Source organism: Typopeltis vanoorti, chromosome 12, assembly GCF_054136105.1.
Source record: "Typopeltis vanoorti isolate ZY-2024b chromosome 12, IOZ_Tvanoo_1.0, whole genome shotgun sequence".
Classification (NCBI taxonomy): Eukaryota; Metazoa; Arthropoda; class Arachnida; order Uropygi; family Thelyphonidae; genus Typopeltis; species Typopeltis vanoorti.
This window is the reverse complement of record NC_143560.1, coordinates 95,708,407-95,732,109: the sequence shown is the minus strand read 5'-3', so window position 1 is coordinate 95,732,109 and position 23,703 is coordinate 95,708,407. Positions and strand designations below refer to the sequence as shown.

At 36.3% G+C, this 23,703-nt stretch overlaps 1 protein-coding gene across 1 annotated transcript in view; it reads right to left on the bottom strand.

Moving 5' to 3' along the window:
• LOC150101026 (cytosolic carboxypeptidase-like protein 5) overlaps positions 1–23,228 on the bottom strand; it is a 207,338-nt gene extending 184,110 nt beyond the window's left edge. The window contains exons 1-2 of the mRNA XM_090401454.1: positions 23,217–23,228; positions 1,028–1,444 (exon numbers count right to left, since the gene is read on the bottom strand). Coding sequence (XP_090257580.1) covers positions 1,028–1,413 — 386 coding nt within the window. The 5' untranslated portion in view covers positions 1,414–1,444; positions 23,217–23,228. The remainder of the gene's footprint in view (positions 1–1,027; positions 1,445–23,216) is intronic.
• Positions 23,229–23,703: the final 475 nt, after the last annotated feature.

The window sequence follows — 23,703 nt, the reverse complement described above, 5'->3', positions numbered from 1 at the left end:
AATATTGATTTAAGCTAACTCTAGGTATGCAATATTTTCAGCTTGTGATTTAACTTTAAGAAACATAGAACTAAGCCTGAATCAGGAAGAATTGAAACTGACAAAGACTTGTAATGCAATTGTGTTAATGTGGATCAAACTGTGTAAATATCCTTTGTTGATTTAATTAAATGGTTTGTGAACATTGGACTGATTCTGTTAATGCACTATCCTGAAAATTTCAAACCTGCATAAAATAAAGTTTAAGTGATCAATAATCAAGTCACAAATTAAAGATAAAGATTAACATAAATGGGGAATGCTAACAATATCTACTTTGTATTTAGTTTAAAATCTTATAATCTCGCACTCAATACATAGTCTAACTGGCACAGTTGAAAAACAAATAAATTTGTTTGATTATAGAACGCGAGAACATAAGATACAGCAGAAATAAATAAATGGTGGCAGTTGACCATTTATGACAGTTCACAAAGCAGTGTTGAGAAATACAGAATGTTTAAACAAGAGAATGATGTGACTGTAAGGACTATGAATGAATTTAAGATGTAGTATATGAGAGATATTACTGTCATTTAGAATGCAATTCCTGCAATGAGTTCTGATTTCAAGGAACTGCTAATAATAATAATAATTTCATGACTAAAGGCAACAAATTTGTTTATTAAAACTATTTAACATCTGAGGCAATTGCCAGACATAACAACAAACTCTATATTTGCATATTTTATCAACAGATATTTATAAAATGAAAATTTAGGATTACAAATTTCCCTAATACGTCTTGGAATAATCCCAGTTTGTAACACCACTTGACAAGTGATTCTGAATCATATACTATTTTACCAGTTTGACAACCCTGGTTTAAAATAAAATAACATTTAAAACTTTAGATAACAATAACCTATATTTTAGCTTTTAGATTTTAACCAAGCTTCTCATACTTAAATGTAAAAACGTTTTAGTCCATACAACTCTCAGATAATACTATAACGTTCATGTGTTGCAATATGACAAATTTTCTTACCTATTTCCATTCTCATAAGAAGTTCCTGCACAATCAGGCTTTGTCCAGACCCGAAATTCAAGAAATTTTCTCTGCTGAACGTGCCCCAATTTTTGTTGAATGCACTTGTTCCTTTGAATGGCAGTAGTATTAGATATTCTGTTTAGGTGGGCTTTACCCTGAGATTCCCTTCCTGCATTAGAAGTTTCACCTGAGTGGTGATTTAAACTCTGCTGCTTATTTTGACGACCTGATGGACTAGACTCAGATCTACTACTAGGTGAACTACTACTACTACTATTGACTATATTTCCTCCTGAAAATTCAGGTGTCACAAGTTCTACTTTGCCTAAGTTTCCTGAATCAAAGTCAGACATAAAGAGCAGGCCACCACAACGTACCTTCATAGTTTCAAAAACTGCATTCTTGATAACATATCTGTCAATTAAAGAAATTTATGCCAGTTTACGAGCTTGATCTACATAATTCACTCAAAGATATGTACAAAATTAATGTGAATTGCTAATTAACAATAAAAGTACATCGAAAATATTTTTTCTAGATAACAACAAGATAACAGGGACATCATTTGAGATAGAGAAAAGAAATGCACATGCAGATGATTATGAACATGGTAAACAATTTAAAAAAAAAAATTAAAATATAACATCCCAGACAATAAATTAGCCATGTGATTTCTTTACATCAATAACGCATGAAATACTAACCAAACTTTCCGCCCACCCAACAACAAACATTCCCATTCAAATGAGAAGTATCTAATCTTAAATTAATGCTTATCTTTATACTTGATGTTTCCAAATTTCCCCTTACTTTCAAACTTCCTCTCCAATATACTTAACTTTTTACTGTTCACCAAGCATTTCTTCAAATTACAGCCACCATGATAATTGTTATTATAGTAATAATTCATTTCAACTAAAAATTATATGAACAAGTAATTATATCATTAGTTATCAATATTATATCTCATGTCTGCCACATATCCTTAGCATGTGTGTGTTATGTTCCATCGAATCGTTTTCGACACCTGGTGATCCCACAAACATTCAGATCTGTCCATGACCATGTCTTTCAGAATTTCCAAGCACACTCCAGTTGCTTCTTTAACTCCATCCACCCATCTAATTCTTGGTCTTCCCCGTCTCTTGCTTCCATCAACTTTAGCAAGCATCATCATCTCCAGACTGTCAATTGCTTGCATGATATGTCTGAAGTATGACAATTTTTGCTTGATGATCATAGCTTTGAGGGAGAAATCTAGCTTTATTCTGTCTATCACTGATTTATTGGTTTGCTTTGCAGTCCATGGTATTCTTAGTAAGCGTCTCCAAACCCATAATTCAAATGATCTTACTTCTTTCATTCTTTCTCAGGGTCCAACTTTCACATCCATACAGTACCACAGGGAATATCATTGCTTTCACGATTCTGATTTTTGTTGTGAGGTTAATATCTTTAAAGATCTTGCTTAAATTTGTCCTTGCTTCCTTTCCGAGTAATAATCTTCTTCTAACTTCTTCAGTACAATAACCATCTTTATCAATTCGGGATCCTAGGAGCACAAAATTGTTAACTGTTTCCATTTTCTCCCCATCTACTTCAAAATCATTAAGTTCACATGTTGCCATAACGTTTGTCTTTTTGAGTTAAGTTTAAAACCATATTTAGCACTTTCTTCTTGAACTTTCATAATAAGTTCCTCCAAATCTTCTTTGCATTCTGTTAGCAAGGTGGTATCATCTGCATACCTGAAATTAATATTTCCCACCAATTTTAATTCCAACTGAAGATTCCTCCAGTCCTCCCATTCTTAAAATGTATTCGTTGTACAAGTTAAACGTGTACAGAGATAATATACATCCTTGTCGCACCCCTTTACCTATTGTGAAATATTCAGTTTCTCCAAGATCTGTCAGGACAGTAGCTTCTTGTTCATAATAAAGATTCCTCAGAAGGATAATGAAATGATCTGGGATTCCTATTGTTCTTAACACATTCATTCCACAGTTTCACATGATCTACAGAGTCAAAAGCCTTACTATAGTCAAGGAAACAAAGGCAGACATTCTTTTGATATTCCTGTGCTCTTTCTATTATGCCTCTCACATTGCCGATTTCATCTCTTGTTCCTCTGCCTTTTTGAAATCCTGCCTGTTCATCTGGAATTTCTCTATTCATGAATGGTTCCAGCCTTTTCTGAATGATCTTAAATAAGAATTTACTTGCATGAGAAATCAGTGCTATAGTTCTGTAATTTTCGCACTCTCTTGCATCATTTTCTTCAATAAAGGTATATAAACTGATTTTTTCCATTCCCTAGGCCATGTAGTTATGATCCAAATTCACTGACATAAAGCTGTTAAAATTTTAACTGCCTCTTCTCCCAGGGCTTTGAGCAGCTCAATGGGTATTCCATCTCCTCCTGGTGCTTTCTTACTGGATAGCTGTTGCAGTACCCACCTCACTTCACTCTCCAGTGGTATACTGGTTCCTGTGTATAATCCTGCTCTTCAAATTTCTCAGTAATTTTGGAGTCCTTTCTGTAAAGGGCTTCTGTATACTCTTTCCATCTTTCTTTCATGTCTGCAGCTTCTGAAAGATATCCTTGGTGTTTACTTTTCAATATTGTCACCTTGGCACTAAACTTCCCTATTAGTTCTCTGATCTTTTTTGAAAAGATCTCTTGTTTTTCCTTTCTTGTTTTGGTCTTCTATTTGTTGGCATTCCTGGTTAAAGTATTTTTCCTTATCTCTTCTGGCTTATCGTTGAAACTCTGCATTCAAATGCCATACTTCCAGCAAATTTCCTGTGGCCTTCATTTTCCTCCTTTCCTGAGCAGTTTTGATGGCATCTTCTGACAGTCATTTGGACTTCTTACAAACTGTTGGAATATTCCTCCTTGCTTCTGTTTTAATTATATCTTTAATCTCTTCCCATAGTTCATCTAGTTCTCTTTCACACAAATTGATGTGTTGAATTTGTTGAGTATGCTAATATTGTATTCAGCTTATATGTTTCCAAGATCATATCTGATCAACATTTGTGTTGTTTTCAGTTCGGGTAATTTCACATTCCATGTATTGTAGCCACTAATAACTCATGGTCTGTTCCACAGTCTGCACCTGGAAAAGTCTTGACAGACTGAATTGCACTTCTCCATCTTCTTTGTCTAAGTATATAGTCAATTTGATTTCTGTATTGTCCATCATGTGATATCCATGTGCACAATCTTCTTTTGTGCTGTTTAAAGCAGGTGTTAGCATCAAACAAAGAATTCTCTGCACAAAACTCAACTAGTCTCTTTCCTGCAGTGTTACAAATACCTAAACCAAAATGACCTGTTATTCCTTGTTCCTCAGTCTCTCCCACTTTTGCATTCTAATCTCTGATAAGTAGCCATAAATCTCGCTTTGGTGTTGCATCTATCACTTCTTGTAACTTGCCATAAAATTCTTCAATGTCTTTTTCTGGTGCCTCTGTAGTAGATGCATAAACCTGAATGATGGTCATATTCGTTGGATGTCCACTCACTCTGAGAGAAATGATTCTATCACTCACTGGATTATAACCTAATACATACCTAGCCATCTTTTTCCTGAGTAAAAAAGATACTCCATTTTTATGATTTGTCTCATGGCCTGAGTAATACATCATATAGTCCCCTAACTGAAAATGGCCCATTCCGGTCCATCTAAGTTCACTTATTCCCAATATATCCAGCTTCTTGCTCTCCATTTCCATCTTTATTATTTCCAGCTTACCTTGGTTCACACTTCTAACATTCCAAGTTCCAATCCTGTGGTTTCTTGTGAAACAGGGAGCCTCCCTTTTCCAATCAGCAACATCCGTGACCAAGCTTCCTTCTGGGTTTGACCTGGACACATCATAAAAACTAGTTCTACTTGTGGAAGCCCTCTGTTCTTCCCCAGTTGCATATTGGATGCCTTCAAGAGGGGGGGGGGGTCTTACCATCCAGCACCATATCGTACTTTCTCATTTTTGGCATGTTCATGGAATGTTCTTGGCAAGGTACAGAGGTGGTTTGCCATTACCTTCCTCTGGAATATTTTTCGACTTTCCAGTCTAGATCCGCACTGTTCTGTGAAAACGGGAGCACCTCTGGAATGATGTGACTCTTCGCCACGCAGTACGATCTTGGTAAAGAAAAGGCTAAATCTCTGTATTAGAGATATATTGCACATATCTTTATCCTGGAATAATTCCCTGCAAAGAAAACTATCCCTTATCTCCTTAGCATACATGTTATAAATTGTGGCAGACATTTCTGCAAATATGTCTGCCAAAATTTATTGCATGTATGCCAAACATGAAATTACTTAGATTGATATCAATCACAGAATTACCAGAGATCTGTCATCACAATACTCTCCTCAGTTATAAGTATAATATGAATATAAAAATTATATTTTGGTCACCATTACTATACTATACTAAATTCGACTAAACACGCTTTAAAATCCACTTCATGTCTCCAATAAGTAAGGTGGTAGCCAAACAGCAAGTGATGAGAATCATCTTATGCCTAAAGATCAAACCTAGAGTCTGCAAGTTGGAAAGCAGAAATTTTATTTTGACAATCAAGCAAGCATGCTGATTAGAGATGGGTAAACCTGACTGCATGTTTGTAGTACTGTGTCAAGAATATTTTTAAGAGGCTGACTGGGGCACTATTCACAAATAAAAAAAGAATATTCTCTAATGTTAGGAAACCAATACATGACAATTTTTTTATGACAAACTGGATGTTAAATTCATATGGTATGGATTTTGGGGTATTATTGAAAATAAGGGGCAAGGAAAAAAGAGTTTTTTTTTTGTGAAAAATGAGACAGGATAGAATTTTATCAAGAGTGACAGGTAATTAAGTTATTGGTTTCTTACTGAAGAACAGTTTGGAAAGCTATGCTTATGACTGTCTAGGTATACATTTAATTCACCTGTGTAGTATGTCAAACCATAAAGTGCAAAGTGCTGTCAACAGCAAAATTATGGACTGTATTTGTAGTTCGTTAGCCTGGTTGGCTGAGTAGATAACCTCTCTGATTCCAAACTTACAGGCCATGGGTCCACTCATTTTGTTTTTTAATGTTTTTACATAGTAGATTATTTTCATCATCCAGTACAAGACTACTACGCTGCTTATCAGAAAACCAAAGTAGTTTAAAAAATGTACAACATATAGTACTCTACAGAATTTCTATCAGATTATCTATTGGTAGCCCACTACCAATAGATAATCTGATACTAATACGCTATACATTTATGACCTTTCAACAGCAAGATTCACAAGTATTTCTTTTTTTAATTAAGAATGCTGATATTTACACACACACACACACAGAGCAGGAAACAAGTGGGAAAGGAACAGATTCTGCAGTAAGAAAAAAAAGACAAACTAAAAAAAAAAAAAAAAGCTGACGACACTTGCCATGTTTGAGAGCTTATTTTATGTCAAGCCTAATCAAATGCTTTAAAGATAACAGGAAAAACACCCAGTCTCAGAATTTTCCATAGTATTTGTCCAAAAGATGGACTGCATGAGAAAGAAGATCACTGTGGATCAACGCTGGTGGAAGTGGAATTCATAATGGCAATCATTTTTAGTTCAGATATTTCAGGTAATGAATTTATTAACTTATTGCTGATATTTTGTTGGTGTTATAACCAGCATCTTCAGAGCACAAAAACACAGTTTGTCACAATACACGAGACTATAACAACATGGTGTAATCAACGGACTAGCAACACAAAGACTAGAGTCATGATTTTGGCTCCCTCTATATGAAAAAAAAAAAAAAAAAAAATTGCAGCTATCACATGAGACTGGAGTCCTAAACAGAGAAAAAAACCGGTACTAGTTTTTTCTTAAGATGACTGTCTCCCAGATTTTAAGCAAATTTATACAGCCATATTTGTTGGGATTTGGAGTGTGTATCAAGGCTTCTGTTGCCTCTAAGAACAATCAGTCCGACTTGTAAGAGCTTCTGTGCAGTACTTTTATGTTCTTCCAGTTGATCCTGTGTGCAGGGGTATCCAGAGCATGGTCTGCCAGGCCCAAATTGCCATAGTGATAATGCCGGATGTATCTTTTGTGTTCGCTGAGGCAGATGTTCACAGTTCTTCCTGTTTGACCGTAGTAGGCTTGATTACATGAGCAGGGTACTTCATAGACTCCTGGATGTGATAAAGGGGAAATGCTGTCCTTGGGTGAGCAGATAAGGGTTGCTAATTTGCCACACAGTCTGAATGTGGTGCGTAGTTCATGTTTATTAAGAATTCTTGAAATCTTTTCGGATGTGCCTTTAATGTATGGGATGGTGACTGTTTTGTTGTAGTTCTCTGGTGGATAGTGGGAGGGGTTTCTTAGGAGCATTTAGTATTTTGTTTATCTTATGGGGATTATAGCCATTGGCCAAGAAGGTGTGGCGTAAGTGAGCCAGTTCAGCAGGGTTAGCGTTTTTAAAATGCCATATTGTTGAGAAGAGTGATGGTGTGATTGTTTGTGTAAATATCTCCCTGTATGTGTGGGTTTTCTAAAAACTGAAAATGATAAGGAACCATCAGTAAGATGTGTGATAAGTGTATCCAGGAAGGGCAGACAGTTATTAGCTTCCAGTTCCATTGTAAAGTGGATTTTTGGATGGTAGCTATTTAAATGTGCTAAGAATGTTTCCAATGTCTCTGGGCCATGTGGCCAAATAGCAAGCACATCGTCAACATAGCGTAGCCAGAGTGTTAGTTTGAGAGTGGCTGTATTGATTGCTAGTTTTTCCATCTGGGGGGGGGGGGAGCCCATGGCTGTCTCATCTATTTGTTTGTATATTTTCCCTTTCCATGTGAAATATCCTGCATGTATTGTGAATTTGAATAGTTCAAATATATCAGGAGGAAGTGTGACTTATGTCCTCTCAGAGTGGAAGATTTGGAAGGCAATGGCACTAATGGTTTTGAAAGCATATGGTGTGAGGTCAAGATAGGGATAGGATATTTAGTGGAGTGTTGCTACAAAACAGGGAGCATATAGGGTGAAGTATGACACCCCCAGTTCTCCCACCACCAGACCTGTTCTGAAAAATTTCCTCAGAATTAATATTGTAAAAACTCTTCAGTAATTTGTATGTCACAATCATATCACCCCTTTTCTGCCTGTCAACCAGTTTCTGTCAACCACAAATCTTCAACCTGTTCTCATAAGGTTCATTCCATAGTCCTGCTACTATCTTGGTCATTTGCCACCTGTATCCTCTCCACCTCTTCCTCAATGCAAAGAGACCCTGGTGACCAGATCTGCACACAGCAGTCAAGATGGGGTCTTTAATAAAGTGGAATAATAACCTGCTTGTGTCTGTTCATCAAAGTATTCTTCAGTAACCCAGTAATCTGATGAGGTGCTTTAGCCACTTTTTGCTATGTGCTGTTTAAACTTTAACTCATCCACTAACACACCGCTATGCCATAGGGCACGGCATTTTTTGACAGGATAGGAAGGGAAAATGTGGTGGTGAAATACTGCTTATGATAAGTGATGACTTATGTCCTCTCAGAGTGGAGGATTTGGAAAGCAATGGCACTAATGGTTTTGAAAGCATATGGTGTGAGGTCAAGATAGGGATAGGATATTTAGTGGAGTGTTGCTACAAGACAGGGAGCATATAGGGTGAAGTATGACACTCCCAGTTCTCCCACCACCACCAGACCTGTTCTGAAAAATTTCCTCAGAATTAATATTGTAAAAACTCTTCAGTAATTTGTATGTCACAATCATATCACCCCTTTTCTGCCTGTCAACCAGTTTCTGTAAACCACAAATCTTCAACCTGTTTTCGTAAGGTTCATTCCATAGTCCTGCTACTATCTTGGTCATTTGTCACCTGTATCCTCTCCACATCTTCCTCAATGCAAAGAAACCCTGGTGAAATCTGCACACAGCAGTCAAGATGGGGTCTTTAATAAAGAGGTATAATAACCTGCTTGTGTCTGTTCATCAAAGTATTCTTCAGTAACCAAGTAATCTGATGAGGTGCTTTAGCCACTTTTTGCTATGTGCTGTTTAAACTTTAACTCATCCACTAACACACCACTATGCCAACACTGTAGTCACAGGTCTTCTTCTAGACTCTACTTCTGAATAAACTACTTTCTGATATCTCTCCATCAACCACCTTCTTATTCATCTCACCAACCTTATATCCATCCCCATGTGCTGCAGTTTACTGATTAGAATTCCATGTGGTCTGTATTCTGTCAAAGGTTTTTGCAAAGCCCAGCAGTATCACTGTAAACCCATTACCTTGATCTAACTTAGCCGTCACTGTATTATAAAACATGAGCAAGTTACTGAGGCATGACCTATCTTTCACAAAACCATGTTGTCCCATTATGTACAGTATCCCATTTCTGTCTATCCATTCTTGTATTTTGCTCTTGACCAACTTCTGTTGTCTAGTACCCTGACAACAACTCTTGATATGCCAATCCATCGGTTTTTACATCAGTCTCGAAGCTCCTTTATGCAATGGAACTATTTCCATTGCACCTCTTTCCACCCCCTTGGGACTAATCCAGAGCTGAGACTTAGATTACATAACATGGTCAAGGGCACTGACAATTCCCTAGCACCTTCACGTAAAACTCAAGCTGGATACCATCAAATCCCATAGCTGTATTCACATTAAGGTTCTGTAACATGTGCACCTCCATTTCACTTACCTCAGTTTCCATATAAGCACTTTTCTCCCTCGTTACTGCAGTATCTCCACCTAGATGATTATACTCTTGCAAAGTGTTCACTTAGTAATTCTATTTTGACTAATTTAGTTACCTCCCTACCATCGGCATTCATTAAAATTTCTTCCATAAACATTCTTTCTCTTACATGTAGCATATCAAAAGAACTGTTTGGGATTATCTTCGGCCTGCACTGCTAATTTCCTTTCATGCTCTGCTTTTGCCTTTCTTACCACACTGGCTATCCCTCTGGCCTGTGCTCTCATTTGCATGCTGGTCACCTGTCTCCTTGTATTCCCTCCATTTTTTTTTTTTTTTTTGCAGCTCTAGCTTAATGGTGATATTCATCCATTTAACTCCCATTTGATTTACCTCCTGGCTAGGTATGCAGTCTATTCCCTCAAACACTCCTCTACTACATCCCATGCACTATCAATATTCAGCCCCTGCAGTTTCACATGCCATGACACTGATCCAAGCAATCTCTAAGCTTGTCATACTTACCAACTCTGTAATTCCACATACACATACCCCCTCTTAATTGAAAATTCCACACATTTAGCCACCTCCCAGGTCAAAATCATATGACTCTCACCAATTGGCAGCAGTGTGGTCATACTGGTTATAGGCTCTCAGATACAATTACTAGATTGAGCACTCTCAAACCCTTAGTATATTCCATCACATGCTGTCTCAGGTAACTGTTCCTTAGTAACTGCATAAATTCTATTTCCTTCCTCCTATGTGTCCTTTCCTCCTTCCAATCTATGTTTCCATAGTTGTAATCCCCTATAATAATCACCTGCCCTCCACCCATTGAGCCTATTTGCATCATCTTTTCCATCCCCTGGTCTATAGTAGCATCTAACTGTATATTTTGTTCTGCTGGTCTCTATCTCACACCAGATAGCCTCAAATGAGTCATTTTCACTGGCCTGCAGTCGAACTTTTACTCTCTTTGGTTGCAGTTCATCAGCTATCATCAATAGCACTTCTCCCCATTCTTTTCTCTCTGTATCTGCCCTGAACACACTATACTCTTCACATTCTATCCAACTATAACATCTTTTGTCAGCCATGTCTCACCAATGCCAATAACCTTTGGCCAAAATGAACTAACCAATGCAATGCAAAATATTCCTCCCCCTCATTCTGAATGCTCCTAGCATATGTGTAGCATAAAGGATCTTGGTAGATCTTGGGGTTTCTAATAACTGGGTACTACAAGGCTTGAAATGAAAAGGCGGAATGGAGTGTGCTGTTTTGCACTGGTGGGGAAATCCTCACCATGTGACTCGTAGTGAGTGACTAAAGAGAAAGCTAGTGATATAGTTACAAAGAGAGGAACTCAGGTCATAAAATGGTAGTTTGCTGAGCAGACCTCCATGCTGAACCTGAACAAATACCTTAATATGTCAAGAGTGGCCATGTGAGTTTCCCCCAAATTTTTCCATGGCTTGAGTGGACCAAGAGTGGCAGAATCCATATTATTAATCACTAATAGCTGGTGGGCATCCAGTTGATGAAATAGTTGGCTGTTGATAACTTCCTCCATAGTTTTTAAGAGAACAGAAGTGAAGGCAGGCTGACTTTCATCATCTTTCTTTTGAATGAGCTGAAAACAGGCCTGCTTTAATGCTGTTGGGTACATGCCAGTTGAATAAGATAGATTAAAAAGGCAATATAGGATGGGTGTTATTTCCAGAGCACAAGCTTCAATACAGTAGGTAGGATGGATACCAACAGGACCATATACCCTGTTTGTGTACAAGTTATTATTTTTCAAATTTCTTTTTGGCAAAAAAGACTAGGGGTGGTACTGAATAAGGAGTTCTTGGTGAAGTATGGGGGAAGGAAGGGGGATTTTGCCTTGTCATCAATGCAGGAGTTGGAAGTGAACAGTGATGCCAATAGGTCAGCAGTGTCATTGGATGAAGTTACTATAGTTCTATAGTTGGTGAAGAAATTTTAATCTTTAAAGGTACCTGTGACATAATGATCAACTAGAAAAATCGCACAATAAATACAATAATAAACTGTGATGAAACCGTACAATTATTTCATACTGAAATTAACAGCATTCCTGTTTCTTTGAATTGCTTGTTGTTCCACAGAAATATTTGTGCAATTTCATCAAAGTTTATTACTATGTTTATTGCTTTTTTTAGTTAAAGAAATTTTGATTTGAGCAAAGAAAGATCAAACAGGAGGGGGATCCAAGTTTTTAGAATCTCTGCCATGGGATTTAAGAGATGATGAATACTCTTGTGGCAGAAAGAACTGTATAATGTGCAGTTCAGGCAGCTGAGGTGGACAGCAGTTGTTGATGTTGCCAGCTGAGATTCTGTTAGGAATTATTCTGGGTTGGATGACTGTAGGTAGTTGTGCACATTATTTATAATGCTGTTAAGGACACAAATGTTGGTCAAGTGGATGTGAAATTTTTTTTATTTTTTATTTTATTTTGCAAAAATTACTATGTATTTTTCAGTGAGCTTTGTTGCTTTTAATTTTTTTTTATGAGTTTTTGCAATTGTTTTTTGTGGGAAATATTTTTATGATCCACAAAAAAAAAAAAAAAAGAAGTTTCATGGAATTGTAATTTGCTACATATGAGGAAGTAGAGATAAAATAAGAAACAGATGAAATATGATGAAAGGGATGACAGACTTGCAAACATACTGCCCACAGGGATAGAACCCAGTGTCATGTCCACACATGGCCTTGACAGTTCTCCCTGCATACCATTGTACTTGGCCTCTCCAGTCCTAAAATGGTAGAGTAAGTGGCAGGAGGATTTAGAACTAACTGATCAAGAAGCTTCTATATTTGCTACTATCAGGTTCAGTCCTATGTACCATCTACCAGCTGTCCTGCAGAACTGCTTTACTCTCGAATGCACTCTCAAATGGAGGGGGGGGGAGAGGTCTTGAATGCCTCTAGAGCAGTGTTTCTCAAAGTGGGGCAATTAGAAAATGATGTTGCATTCATCACTGACATACTCAAAACACTCACCACTGTCGGCAAGGAGAGACATCAAAATCTTTGAGGCGGGGCACCATCCAAAACAACGTTGGGAAATACTGCTCTAGAGTGTGACTGGCAGGTCCTTAAGCATATCACCCATACTGCATGTGAGAAGAGAGGAGGGAATGGAAATGGGAGTCCTTGCTCTGGGGACCAAACATGGCTGAAAGCAACTTCAGGCCTTCAATAAGCAAGGTGGTATGGTATTTCACTAGACAATGAATGACATCACCACCTAGAGGTCTAGTTTCCATTCCATTTCCAACTAAGGTACTTGCCGAATATACCAGAGGCATATTTGTGAAAAGATTACCTGACTGTGAAAGGCTATATGCTACAGCCCTTTAGTAGCCTAAACCCTAAGAGATGATTCCTCACAGACCACATACAGATGTAGCAGGATTTTTATCTTGGAAAACTACAGTTTCTCATCCTTTTAAACATGCAAACTAACCAAAATAAGGTATGCAATTAAGAGACATAAAATAACCTTATAGCATCAGATACTTTTCTCCATACTGCAAAACAAACAAACCTAACTCTTTCACAGATTCCCTCTGATCATCACTTTCTCATAAATGTTCTTGCTTCCTTATGCCTTTTCTATAAGTATTTTAATGAATGTTATTCTGCTGAAATGATTACCGTTATTCTCATACTTTCCTTGAAAAATCTGATAGTCAACATCCATTCAATGTCTATTTCATTTTATCTATTAGTGATCAGGAACAGTCTTATCAAACTATTATTCCCGTAATACTAACCTCCAGCTTTCATCAACAACTTGCCCACACATAGCACTAATGTACTCTATGTTGGACAACTTTTCATGGGTGATATATAACCGCTATACCTTCCTAAGATTTCCATATCACAGTGAAAAATGACTGACTAGATATGTATGCCGCAATTCAGTGTTTTTTTTTTTTTTTTTAATCAAAGCCTTATACAAAAGTCTAAGGGAGAGAACTAGAGGGTCACTTAGTGAAAGGACGTCAAAAGTTGCTGCTGAAGTGATAAGTTTTATATGTAGCGATTTGGATTTGCATGTTGGTGTAGTTTTATTCTTCATAGCTTAGCATAACTGAGTGATTGTGGAGATTTGTGTGTTTGAAATACTTTTATTTTTGAAGCATGCAGTGAACAATGACAAAATGGCAGTATGAACAAAATCACCTCATCGCACAGCATGAAAATCAAACATAATTAACAATGTGGACTTTTCAAAAATAGTACATTGTAATGAATGCTACATATATATGTGATGGAATGTGGAGAGACTGAACAGGAGATGAGAAAGGGTATGGATAAGTCAAAAGTGTGATATTATGTTGGACTATGAATGATCGGAAATGAGAAACTGGTGGTGGAATGAAAGAGTACATAATTGCAGGAGCAAATGACCATATGAATCATGGGATGGAAGCAAGTGGGACTATGGAGGCAAAATAAAGTGTTGCTGAAGAAACAAAAGTGAGTGACACTGCGGAAGCAAAGGAAAGCTGGAATGAGGAAATGAAAGAAACTAACTACTTATTAACTTACTTATGTACTATAACAAGGTGAAAATGTCTTGTACAAGGGAGATGCTTATACAGTGATATACCTAGATTTTGCAAAAGCTTTTGATAGACTGCCACATGATAAGCTATCAAATAAAATTAAACCGATGTGATTCGATAACAGACTAGTGAGTGATCAGTGACTGGCTGTCAAATAGGTATCAAAAAGTTATATATGGGAGTGCAGTATCCTGAAAGAGGAAAATCACTAGTGTTGTGTCGCAGGGGTCTGTAGTACTGAGGCCATTGTTATTCAATTTCTATATTAATGATATTGGGATCGGTTTAACTGGTGATATCCAAATGTTTGCAGATGCTAAAAAATTGGGGAAAGCAATGCAGAGTCAAGCAGATGTTGCAGGAGGACTTGAACAGATTGTATGAATGGGCTGGTAAGTAGAACTGTTAGTTCAATGTTGCAAAGTGTAAGGTTTTGAAATTTAGTAAGCAAGAATGGGATTTGTATCCCAAGTATTCACTTGGTGGGGAAACTTTAAAGGATGTAGAGGAGATGAGAGATCTGTGGGAGTGGTGGTGGACAAGGACCTGAAATTCAGGGGCCACATTGCACAAGTTTTGAAGTCATCACATCAGACAATGGCAATGATGCAGAGGACCCTGACATGCAGAAATAAAGAGGTTATGATGCCACTGTATAAGACCTAGATCAGGCTTCATATGGATTATTGATTTGGTTGCCAGGATTTCATGGTGATGAGGATATGTTAGAAAGAGTCGTCCACAGAAGATTCAAAAAGGTGGTAAGGAGGGGAGTGGGGTATGATTGAGACATATAAGTTAGTCAGGTGGTTGTTATCAGGTTAAAATGGAAGAGGAGGGGTGGGGGGAATAGAACAAGAGGGCATTGCTGGAAACTCTACAAGGAGGGTGTGAGGAGCAGGTTCTTCACATGGAGAGTGGTTGGCGAGTGAAATACATTGCCTGAATGTGTTGTGAATGTGGACACATTGAATTGGTTTAAGACTTGGTTGGATTAGCTTTGTATGTGATAGTGTGTACCCCTCCCCCCCAATGAGTCTCTGAATCCATGGAAGTCAGATGTTAATAATAAAAGTACAAATCTCCCCCATCCCCACCTATTAATGCCCTTATCACAACATTGTCATGGCCAAGAGTGCCAACTCTTAGTAGTGCAAGTCACCTTACCTGTTAAATCATATTAACTGACTACATTTTCATTAAAAATGAAAGTTAAAATTACAAGAAATCATAGGAAGTAAAAATTAATCTACAGCTGAAAAAGAATATTCAACACTTGAATGAAAATAAGAACTTCTGCCTATAACAAAGGAAAAGATTCTGATTTAAATGCATTTTTCATCTGTATACCTTAACATAAACAAGTGCACAAAACAGAAATGAAAAGGCAATTAGCAAAGATGATGAAATTCTAAAAGCTTCCTATCAAGCTTAAAGGGACAAAGGCAGGTAACTGAAAGATCTGCACTTAGCTTTTGACTTAACTCCAATCCTTGAAGGCTAAGTGCAGATCTTTCAGTTAGCTGCCTTTGTCCCCTTAAGCTTGATAGGAAGCTTTTAGAATTTCATCATCTTTGTTGAATATCCAGGTGGAGTCCTGTTAACAATACACACCAAAAGAAGTGTTTCATGGAATTGTAATTTGCTACATATGAGGAAGTAGAGATAAAATAAGAAACAGATGAAATATGATGAAAGGGATGACAGACTTGCAAACATACTGCCCACAGTGTCCTGTCCACACATGGCCTTGACAGTTCTCTCTGCATAACATCATACTTGGCCTCTCCAGTCCTAAAATGGTAGAGTAAGTGGCAGGAGGATTTAGAACTAACTGATCAAGAAGCTTCTATATTTGCTACTATCAGGTTCAGTCCTATGTACCATCTACCAGCTATCCTGCAGAACTGCTTTACTCTCGAATGCACTCTCAAATGGAGGGGGGGGGAGGTCTGAAATGCCTCTAGAGCAGTGGTTCTCAAAGTGGGGCATACGCATAGTCAGGACTCCACCTGGATATTCAACAAATGAAGGTGGGTTGGCAATTTGGGACTTAACTGAACCAAACTGTAGTCTGCATTGGCTTAAACAAAACAAAATAATTGTATTTTGTATGAAATAATATCATGCTTGTTGGGTGTTGCCCAGTTAAAAAGGCCCCTGCTATTTCTGTCAAGGGACCAGGATAAACAGTATAAACTGAACTACTGGAACAAGCTCAACATTAGCAGAATCGAAGAATAAGAAAACTAAAACAAGCAAAATTCTGCCAAATAAGAATTGTAAGATGGGTTTCTGTGAACAAATTTCGACATGGAAAATTGGACATAAGACATTTCTGACTTTGGTCTCACAAAAAGTTATATGAAGAAGAAGTGAAAGCATTTTTCAGTCATTAGAGAAGGTGGCTGACAAAGAAAAAGCTGCTTTTCACTCGAGATCTAAACAGCAGAGTAGGAAATGAATACCATACTGAAATGTTTTGGAAGAATTTTGAGAAAAGAGCAAAGCTATTAATAATGGTATGCACCTGCTGGATTTCTGTTAAGGACATGGACTGGTCATTACTTAATACTACGTTCCAACATATGAAAAGCACTGATAATAATATCATCAAGTTGGTTTGGAGGATTTAAAAAAGTTGCGAAATGAAATAAAAGTAAGAAGCTTTTAGAAGTAAAACCGATTATATTTGTAAAACTATACAAATATTATTAAATAAAAAAATTAAAAAGTTTTAAAACAAGAACTAACCTTTGAAAGTCTCAGTGGCAAACTGAGGAAAATATTGCTTGATTCAGGTAGGCAGCAAGGTTGTGTACAAATATAGATTGAATATAGGAAAAGAACAAAGTATAGCGAAAGCACCTCAAAAGTGAATCACCAGATACCTCGAGAGAGTACAGAAAAATAAGTAAGAAAGCTATGTATAAAAGTAGCTAAACAAAAGTCCCAGTTACTTTAGTAAGAATATAGAACATAAATATTATGAAGATGGCAAAATGTTCTGGAGGCTGTTGAAAAAAGCTTACAAATGAGAAAAGAATACAGAAAATTAATCAGGATGATAAAAGTAAAATGTACACTGAAGATAAAGATATTCTGGTTGTTTGAATAATTACTTTGTTATATGAGAGTGACAGAACAATAGCAGAAAATATTCAATCAGTGGAATGCAATAAGAAACATAAATGTGAAAAGGCAGCTGGAATAGATGACAACCAGAAATGCTGAAATATGAAGGTATAAAAGTTTTAAAGTGGCTATGCCTGAATAATTCAAGTCTTAGTTTAGAGGGGTTGAATATTGGATGACTGGGTAGGGGTCTTGTAGCACCCATTTATAAAAAGGAAAGAATAATAGAGAAATTTTCCTAATGAGTATTTCATTTAAGATTCATACAAACATACCTGAGAAAAGACTAAGAAAAATTGTGGAAAAGAAAACCAGGGAAGAACAAGCTGGTTCCAGCCAAATAGGGGTTGTCAAGATCACATTACAATTTTAAATCAAACAATTAAGAAATCATGGGAAAAGGCATACAACATAATGTCAAGAGAAAAATCTGTTCAAAATGCTACAGGGTAAACTAGACATATCATAGTAATATATAGTGTGTCTTTAAGTTATGTCAGCAGTTAGTATTGAAGAAAGTTTGATACAATCAGGTGTAAGACAAAAGTATGCACTTTTTTTTTTTTAATCATCATCTGTGTGGATGACATATTATAAATCAAAGTGATATTAAACCTTAAAATATCTAGACATTTTAAGGTAACATGTATCATAGACAGATCAGAGATATGTAGTGTATCCTTAAGTTATAAGTTAGTATTGAAGGAAATGCAGGAGGTGGTTTGATAAAATTAGGTGACAAACAAAAGTGTGTACTATTTATTCATCATCATCATCTATGTCAGGGATGGACAACAAATGGCCTGTGGGCCAGATGCAGCCCATTCAATAATTTAATGCAGCCCTAAGCATAAACTGAATAAATAGAAGAAAATATATTTGTATAATATTAAACAACAAAAACTAGCTGTTTAATATCCTCAGCAAAAGCTGTGCAATGGGACAATAATTCCTCAACTATTTTAAAAAATCAGTAGATTCATATAGTTATTGTTTATTATTCTATTTTTACCAAAAAAATTAAAGTTTTAAAAAATGCAGCCCGCATAAATGTAACAATTATTACATTTGATTCATGACAGCATTTAAATTATGCATCCCTGATCTATGTGAATGACATTATAAATTAGATATTAAACCTGATTTCTAGACATTTTTAAGGGAACATGTATCATAGACAGATCTGGGGTTGATGATTGATAGAAACCTGAAATTTAGGGGACATATTACAAAGGTGGTGAAGGTAACACAGAGGATTGCTGCAATAATGAGAAGGACACTGACCAGCAGAGATAAAAGAGTTATCATTCCGTTGTATAAGACTCTGATCAGACCACACTTAGACTACTGTTCACAGATTTGGTCCCCAGGATTTGAAGAGGATAATTAACTGTGGAAAGGGTAAAAAAGGCATATAACAAAGATGGTTTCAGGACTGCACAATGTTAGTTATGAGGATCGGCTGAGGAAATGTGGACTGCAGAGTTTGGTGGACAGAAAAAGGAGAGGTGATATGATTGAGACTTTTAAGCTGTTGAGAGGTGGTTACAGGGTTGACACTAGGGAGTTCTTTCTGAAGTCAAGTCAAGAAAGAAAGGGTATAATTGAATGGAGCTACCTGTGAGTTTCATGTCCTGGAGTAATTCAGGTAAAGAGTGATCCTTTAGGGTCACTCAGTGAGATTTAGAATGATCCTGTAGATCACTCAGAGTTTTTGGAGAGACAAGCCCAATAAGGGTTGAAACCAGTTTGGGTAGTGGCCCATCCCATAATGTTTGCGCACTGTGAGACATTGACGCAAATGATGTAAACCCAGAATACTTCATGTGAAAACAAAGTTTGCACAATAAGCATTCTAAATAATAATGTTATTTAATGTTATCTTCCAACATTATAACAGAATAAAACAGATGTCTACAAATCACACAACAAATACAAAATTGTAATTTTCTCTTCAGTAAATCCCCTGCAGCTCCAATACCAATAATAAAAAATTTCATGCATGGTGGCACCATTTGTCATCGTCGTGAATGACTCTTTCAGCCAAATACAAAATCATTAAAAATGAAGTTAAAATTTTAACTGTTCACAGAAACATATTCAGTTTCTAAACAGATTGGCTAATTTAACTATCTGATTAATCCGTTTGCAGTATGAAAGCAAGAATCAGATTCACGAAATTAGCCACGGCATCCAGATGCAAAAAGGTAAGTCGAAGGAAATGATTGTCTTGGTTGACAAATGATATGAGAAACAAGAAGTATTCTGAGGGAAAATGTAAAGGAGTTGTTAAATCTTAATGAGTGATAACAGTCATGAGGAGACAGAAGCAGATAAAATAGTTGAGTTACTAAGTGACCACTTTGCAAGGGAATATCATCCTAGTGATGTTACTGCTTTTAACATATGTGGCTGAAGTGAATGAATTGAAGATTCCTAGGATATTGCAGAATCTCGATGTAAATACAGCTGTGGGATTAGATGGGATATCAGTTAAGGCTATGCAAGAATGTGCAAGGGAACTGAAAATGCCTCTGACTAGGTTCTTTAAATCTCAGCTCTAGTAGATTCCCAAGGGAGTGGAAAGAGAGTAAAATAATTTCCTTGCATAAGGGAGATTCTAAGACTGCGTTAGCAAATTACAGACCATTAAGTATCTCAGGCATGGTGGTAAAAGTACTAGAAAAATTGGTCAAAAAGAGAATTCAAGAATGGGTAGATAAAAATATGATAGTGTATGAGAGTCAACATGGCTTTGTGAAGGGTCAGTCATGCCTTAGTAATTTACTGACTTTTTATAATAGAGTAACAGCTGCATTGAATAATGGAAATGGCTACACAATGATTTTGATAGATTTTGCCAGAATACCGCATGGAACTCTGTTATGCAAATGACAACAATTAGGGATGGACATGACACTGGTTAAATGGATAAGAAGGTGGCTGCTGGATAGATATCAAAAAGTGGTATATGGAGGGGCAGAATTGAGGAGAAAACAGGTGACTAACCTGGGAGGTGCCTGTATAATAATATCAACACAGAAGACATATCTGACCACCAAAGAACAGGTCAACCATGCTGTGTGAGGATATATTAGCATGCGAGGACTATACCTCTGCCATAATCCTGTGAGAATACAGAAAGTGATGTTGCAAGAGATGAATGTTTAGCAGAGAACGATGTCACATGTACTAATTGATGACCTCAAGGTGAGAGAAAGCCTATCGTAGTTCTACTGGACACTTCCCTAACACGAACAACAGACACAGAAATATTCTGTTTACAGATGAGAAGATTTTCACCATTGAGGAGTCATTTAACCACCAAAACGATCAGACATGTACCGGAGGATTGCACAGCATGTGCCATAACACCCAATATTCAGAGAGGTTACCACCCTACATCAGTGATGGTTTGGTGTATGTGTGTGTGGGGGGGAGGATGATATATCAGGGTATCCAAGTTGCATTTCTGCAAAAAAGGGACCAAAAATTCTGCCAAAGTGTATCAAACACCTTGCTGGAACATGTAGTATGGCCCCTGAACAACACCTTGTTTTATGGTAGGAAGTGGATCTTCCAACAGGACTCAGCCCCTGCACAACAAGGCAAGGACCACACAACAGTAGTTGGAGGTGAATGTGCCTGATCACCATCTGACTGGCCATCTGGAAGTCCTGATGTGAATCCATTGAGAAAGAGTAGCCTGCAAGAAACTACACCCCAGCATCACCAGTCAGAAGGTGGATTTGGAGTGAGCAGTGACAGCATTTCCATTGGATGTCGTGCATACCACCATCGATACATGACCTCACAGACTTCAGGCATGTGTGAAGACAAAATGGGAACATTTTGAACATTGATTACTACTGTATGCAAATTGTACATGTGGTTTGTATGTGCTGAAAGCTGTAAATTATTTACTGATCAATTATAGGTGTATGCAGTATGCAACAGTATTTATGGCTAGACATAAATACTGTTGTATTTATGTTGTATTTATTAAGACATAAATACATAAGTATTTTTGTTGTTCTACAACAACAAAAATACTTTATTCAAAAGGAAATATTTATAAAGAAACCAGAAACGTACTTCTTCCATAAAAAAAAGTCAAAAAATTGCTATTTTATTTTAAAAATAATACTGATGAGATGATTATATATTTTAATAAAGCAATGTAAAAAGAACTAACAATCCATTAGTTTGGTGGCAAGAATGGAAAATCTTGTTACACATTTTGAGTAAATTAGCAAGAAATTTTCTTTCAGCACTTGTTAACAGCATATACAACATTTATAATGAAACCAAAACCAGACTTCTTCCACAAAAAAAAAGCCAAAAAATGTTATTCCTTAATTTTTTTTAATTTAATAAATATTCAGAGTAAAATTAAATCTATTTTATCAAATTTTAGAAAGCTAAAATTAGATTTTTGCATATTCATGCAGTTACACTATTAGGTAAGTATTATCATACACATTTTTAATTTTTGTTCAATCTTTATAAAATCAATTTTTTAATAAGTGTATTTTTCACTGTTTTTACTATTATTATGTGACACCACCAAGGAGTCTTTGGACTCATTGTGGGAGGACATGCTCAGAAGCATATATTATGGGTGCACTAGGCATGCACAGTACACCCAGAAAATTTATGAAGAAATAACATTTCAGCAGTTATTTACTTGAAATAAATAGTCATGAACTATTGCAAAATATCAACACATTCATACCATATGACAGTGTGTATTTTCAATTGCTGAAGGTGAGCAGACACAAAGCAGCACACTCACTGGCACATTCACGCTGAGTGAAATTTGTATGGGAATTAAAGGTGTTTAGGCTATCAATAGCACAATTCACTTAGTTCTACTCAATAGATTACCTGCAGCTGGAACACCAGCTGAGAAGGGAAGTGCAGTTAGTTATTCTTTGTAACTTCCTGTTAGATAATTGTCTATTTTTTAAAAACTGACAATGTTTATCCTTCTCAACAACTCGAAAGTGTTAAAGATATTTTGTGAACACTTTTTTTAAACCAAAGTTAAGTTAAAAACTGTTAAAGACAGTAAAAAAAAAAATGTACAGAAAGGCTTAAGTATTGTTTATTTATATATAATTCGCTGGATGGAAAAACTAGTGAAATATCAGAAAATATAATCAATGTATTTCCCCCCCCCCTCTTGATGTCAAGTTATACTGTTAAGCTTTATTATGGACAGTAAAAAAAAAGTCTGCTGCTTCCAAATTTATGTAGGATTTACATTTCAGCAATGAAACATGGAAGTGATGTATAAAAAGAACAGTTTTTTTCTTAATAAAGTAAGTTTTTAATACAAATTTAATGATTTTTAATAGCATTGCCTTACCATAGCACATTGACTAGAATACCCCACTATATACCACTGGGCACACTACTCCACTACATAACTCACTGTCTCCTCTACTAAATTCTCCAACTACACTAATAGCATCAATACATAATGCCATCTACCACCCACCACCACCACCAAGTTTTATTCAAATCTTTTTTTTTTGTAAAATTTAATTCAATATGCTTCAGCTGAATTGGAAAGCATATATTCGGTATTCATTTATTTGGCAAATCAACCTGTGGTGTATTCCTAAATTTAATTATGGTAATATAGATTGGAATGAAAAGGCAGCAATTTGGAACAAAGAGAATGAATTTGAGTTCTAAGGGACAACTACCTTAAGAAGTACATAACAGAGGTTGTACGAGAATCACAGGTCTTGTATTTGATCATCTCATCAGAGAATGTTATCATCAAGGTGGTATCAAATCTTCCTCCAGAGGTAAAAGTGACCATGAAATGATTACTTGGGTGGTGGTGGTCAGCCATATAAGAAATCTAGAAAAGGATATAGGTAAATATAGGTGAGGTATGGAAAGTTTAAGAAAGGGCTCGTCCAGCAAAAAAAAAAAAAAAAGCCGCATTTCACACAAAAACTTTTATTAATACAGCTTGTGTACAAATTCCAATCAAAAAGTATGAGAGGACAATCAACTCTAAAGGCTATAATTTTTAAACAAATATTTCATGATCTAAACATGAAATATTTGCACACAATCAACTGTGTTAATTTATCTTACATAAGAAAAACATTTTTTAACTATCAAAATATAATAAGAATGAAATCTTTTATAATCTTTTATAAAAACATTTGATTGGCTATT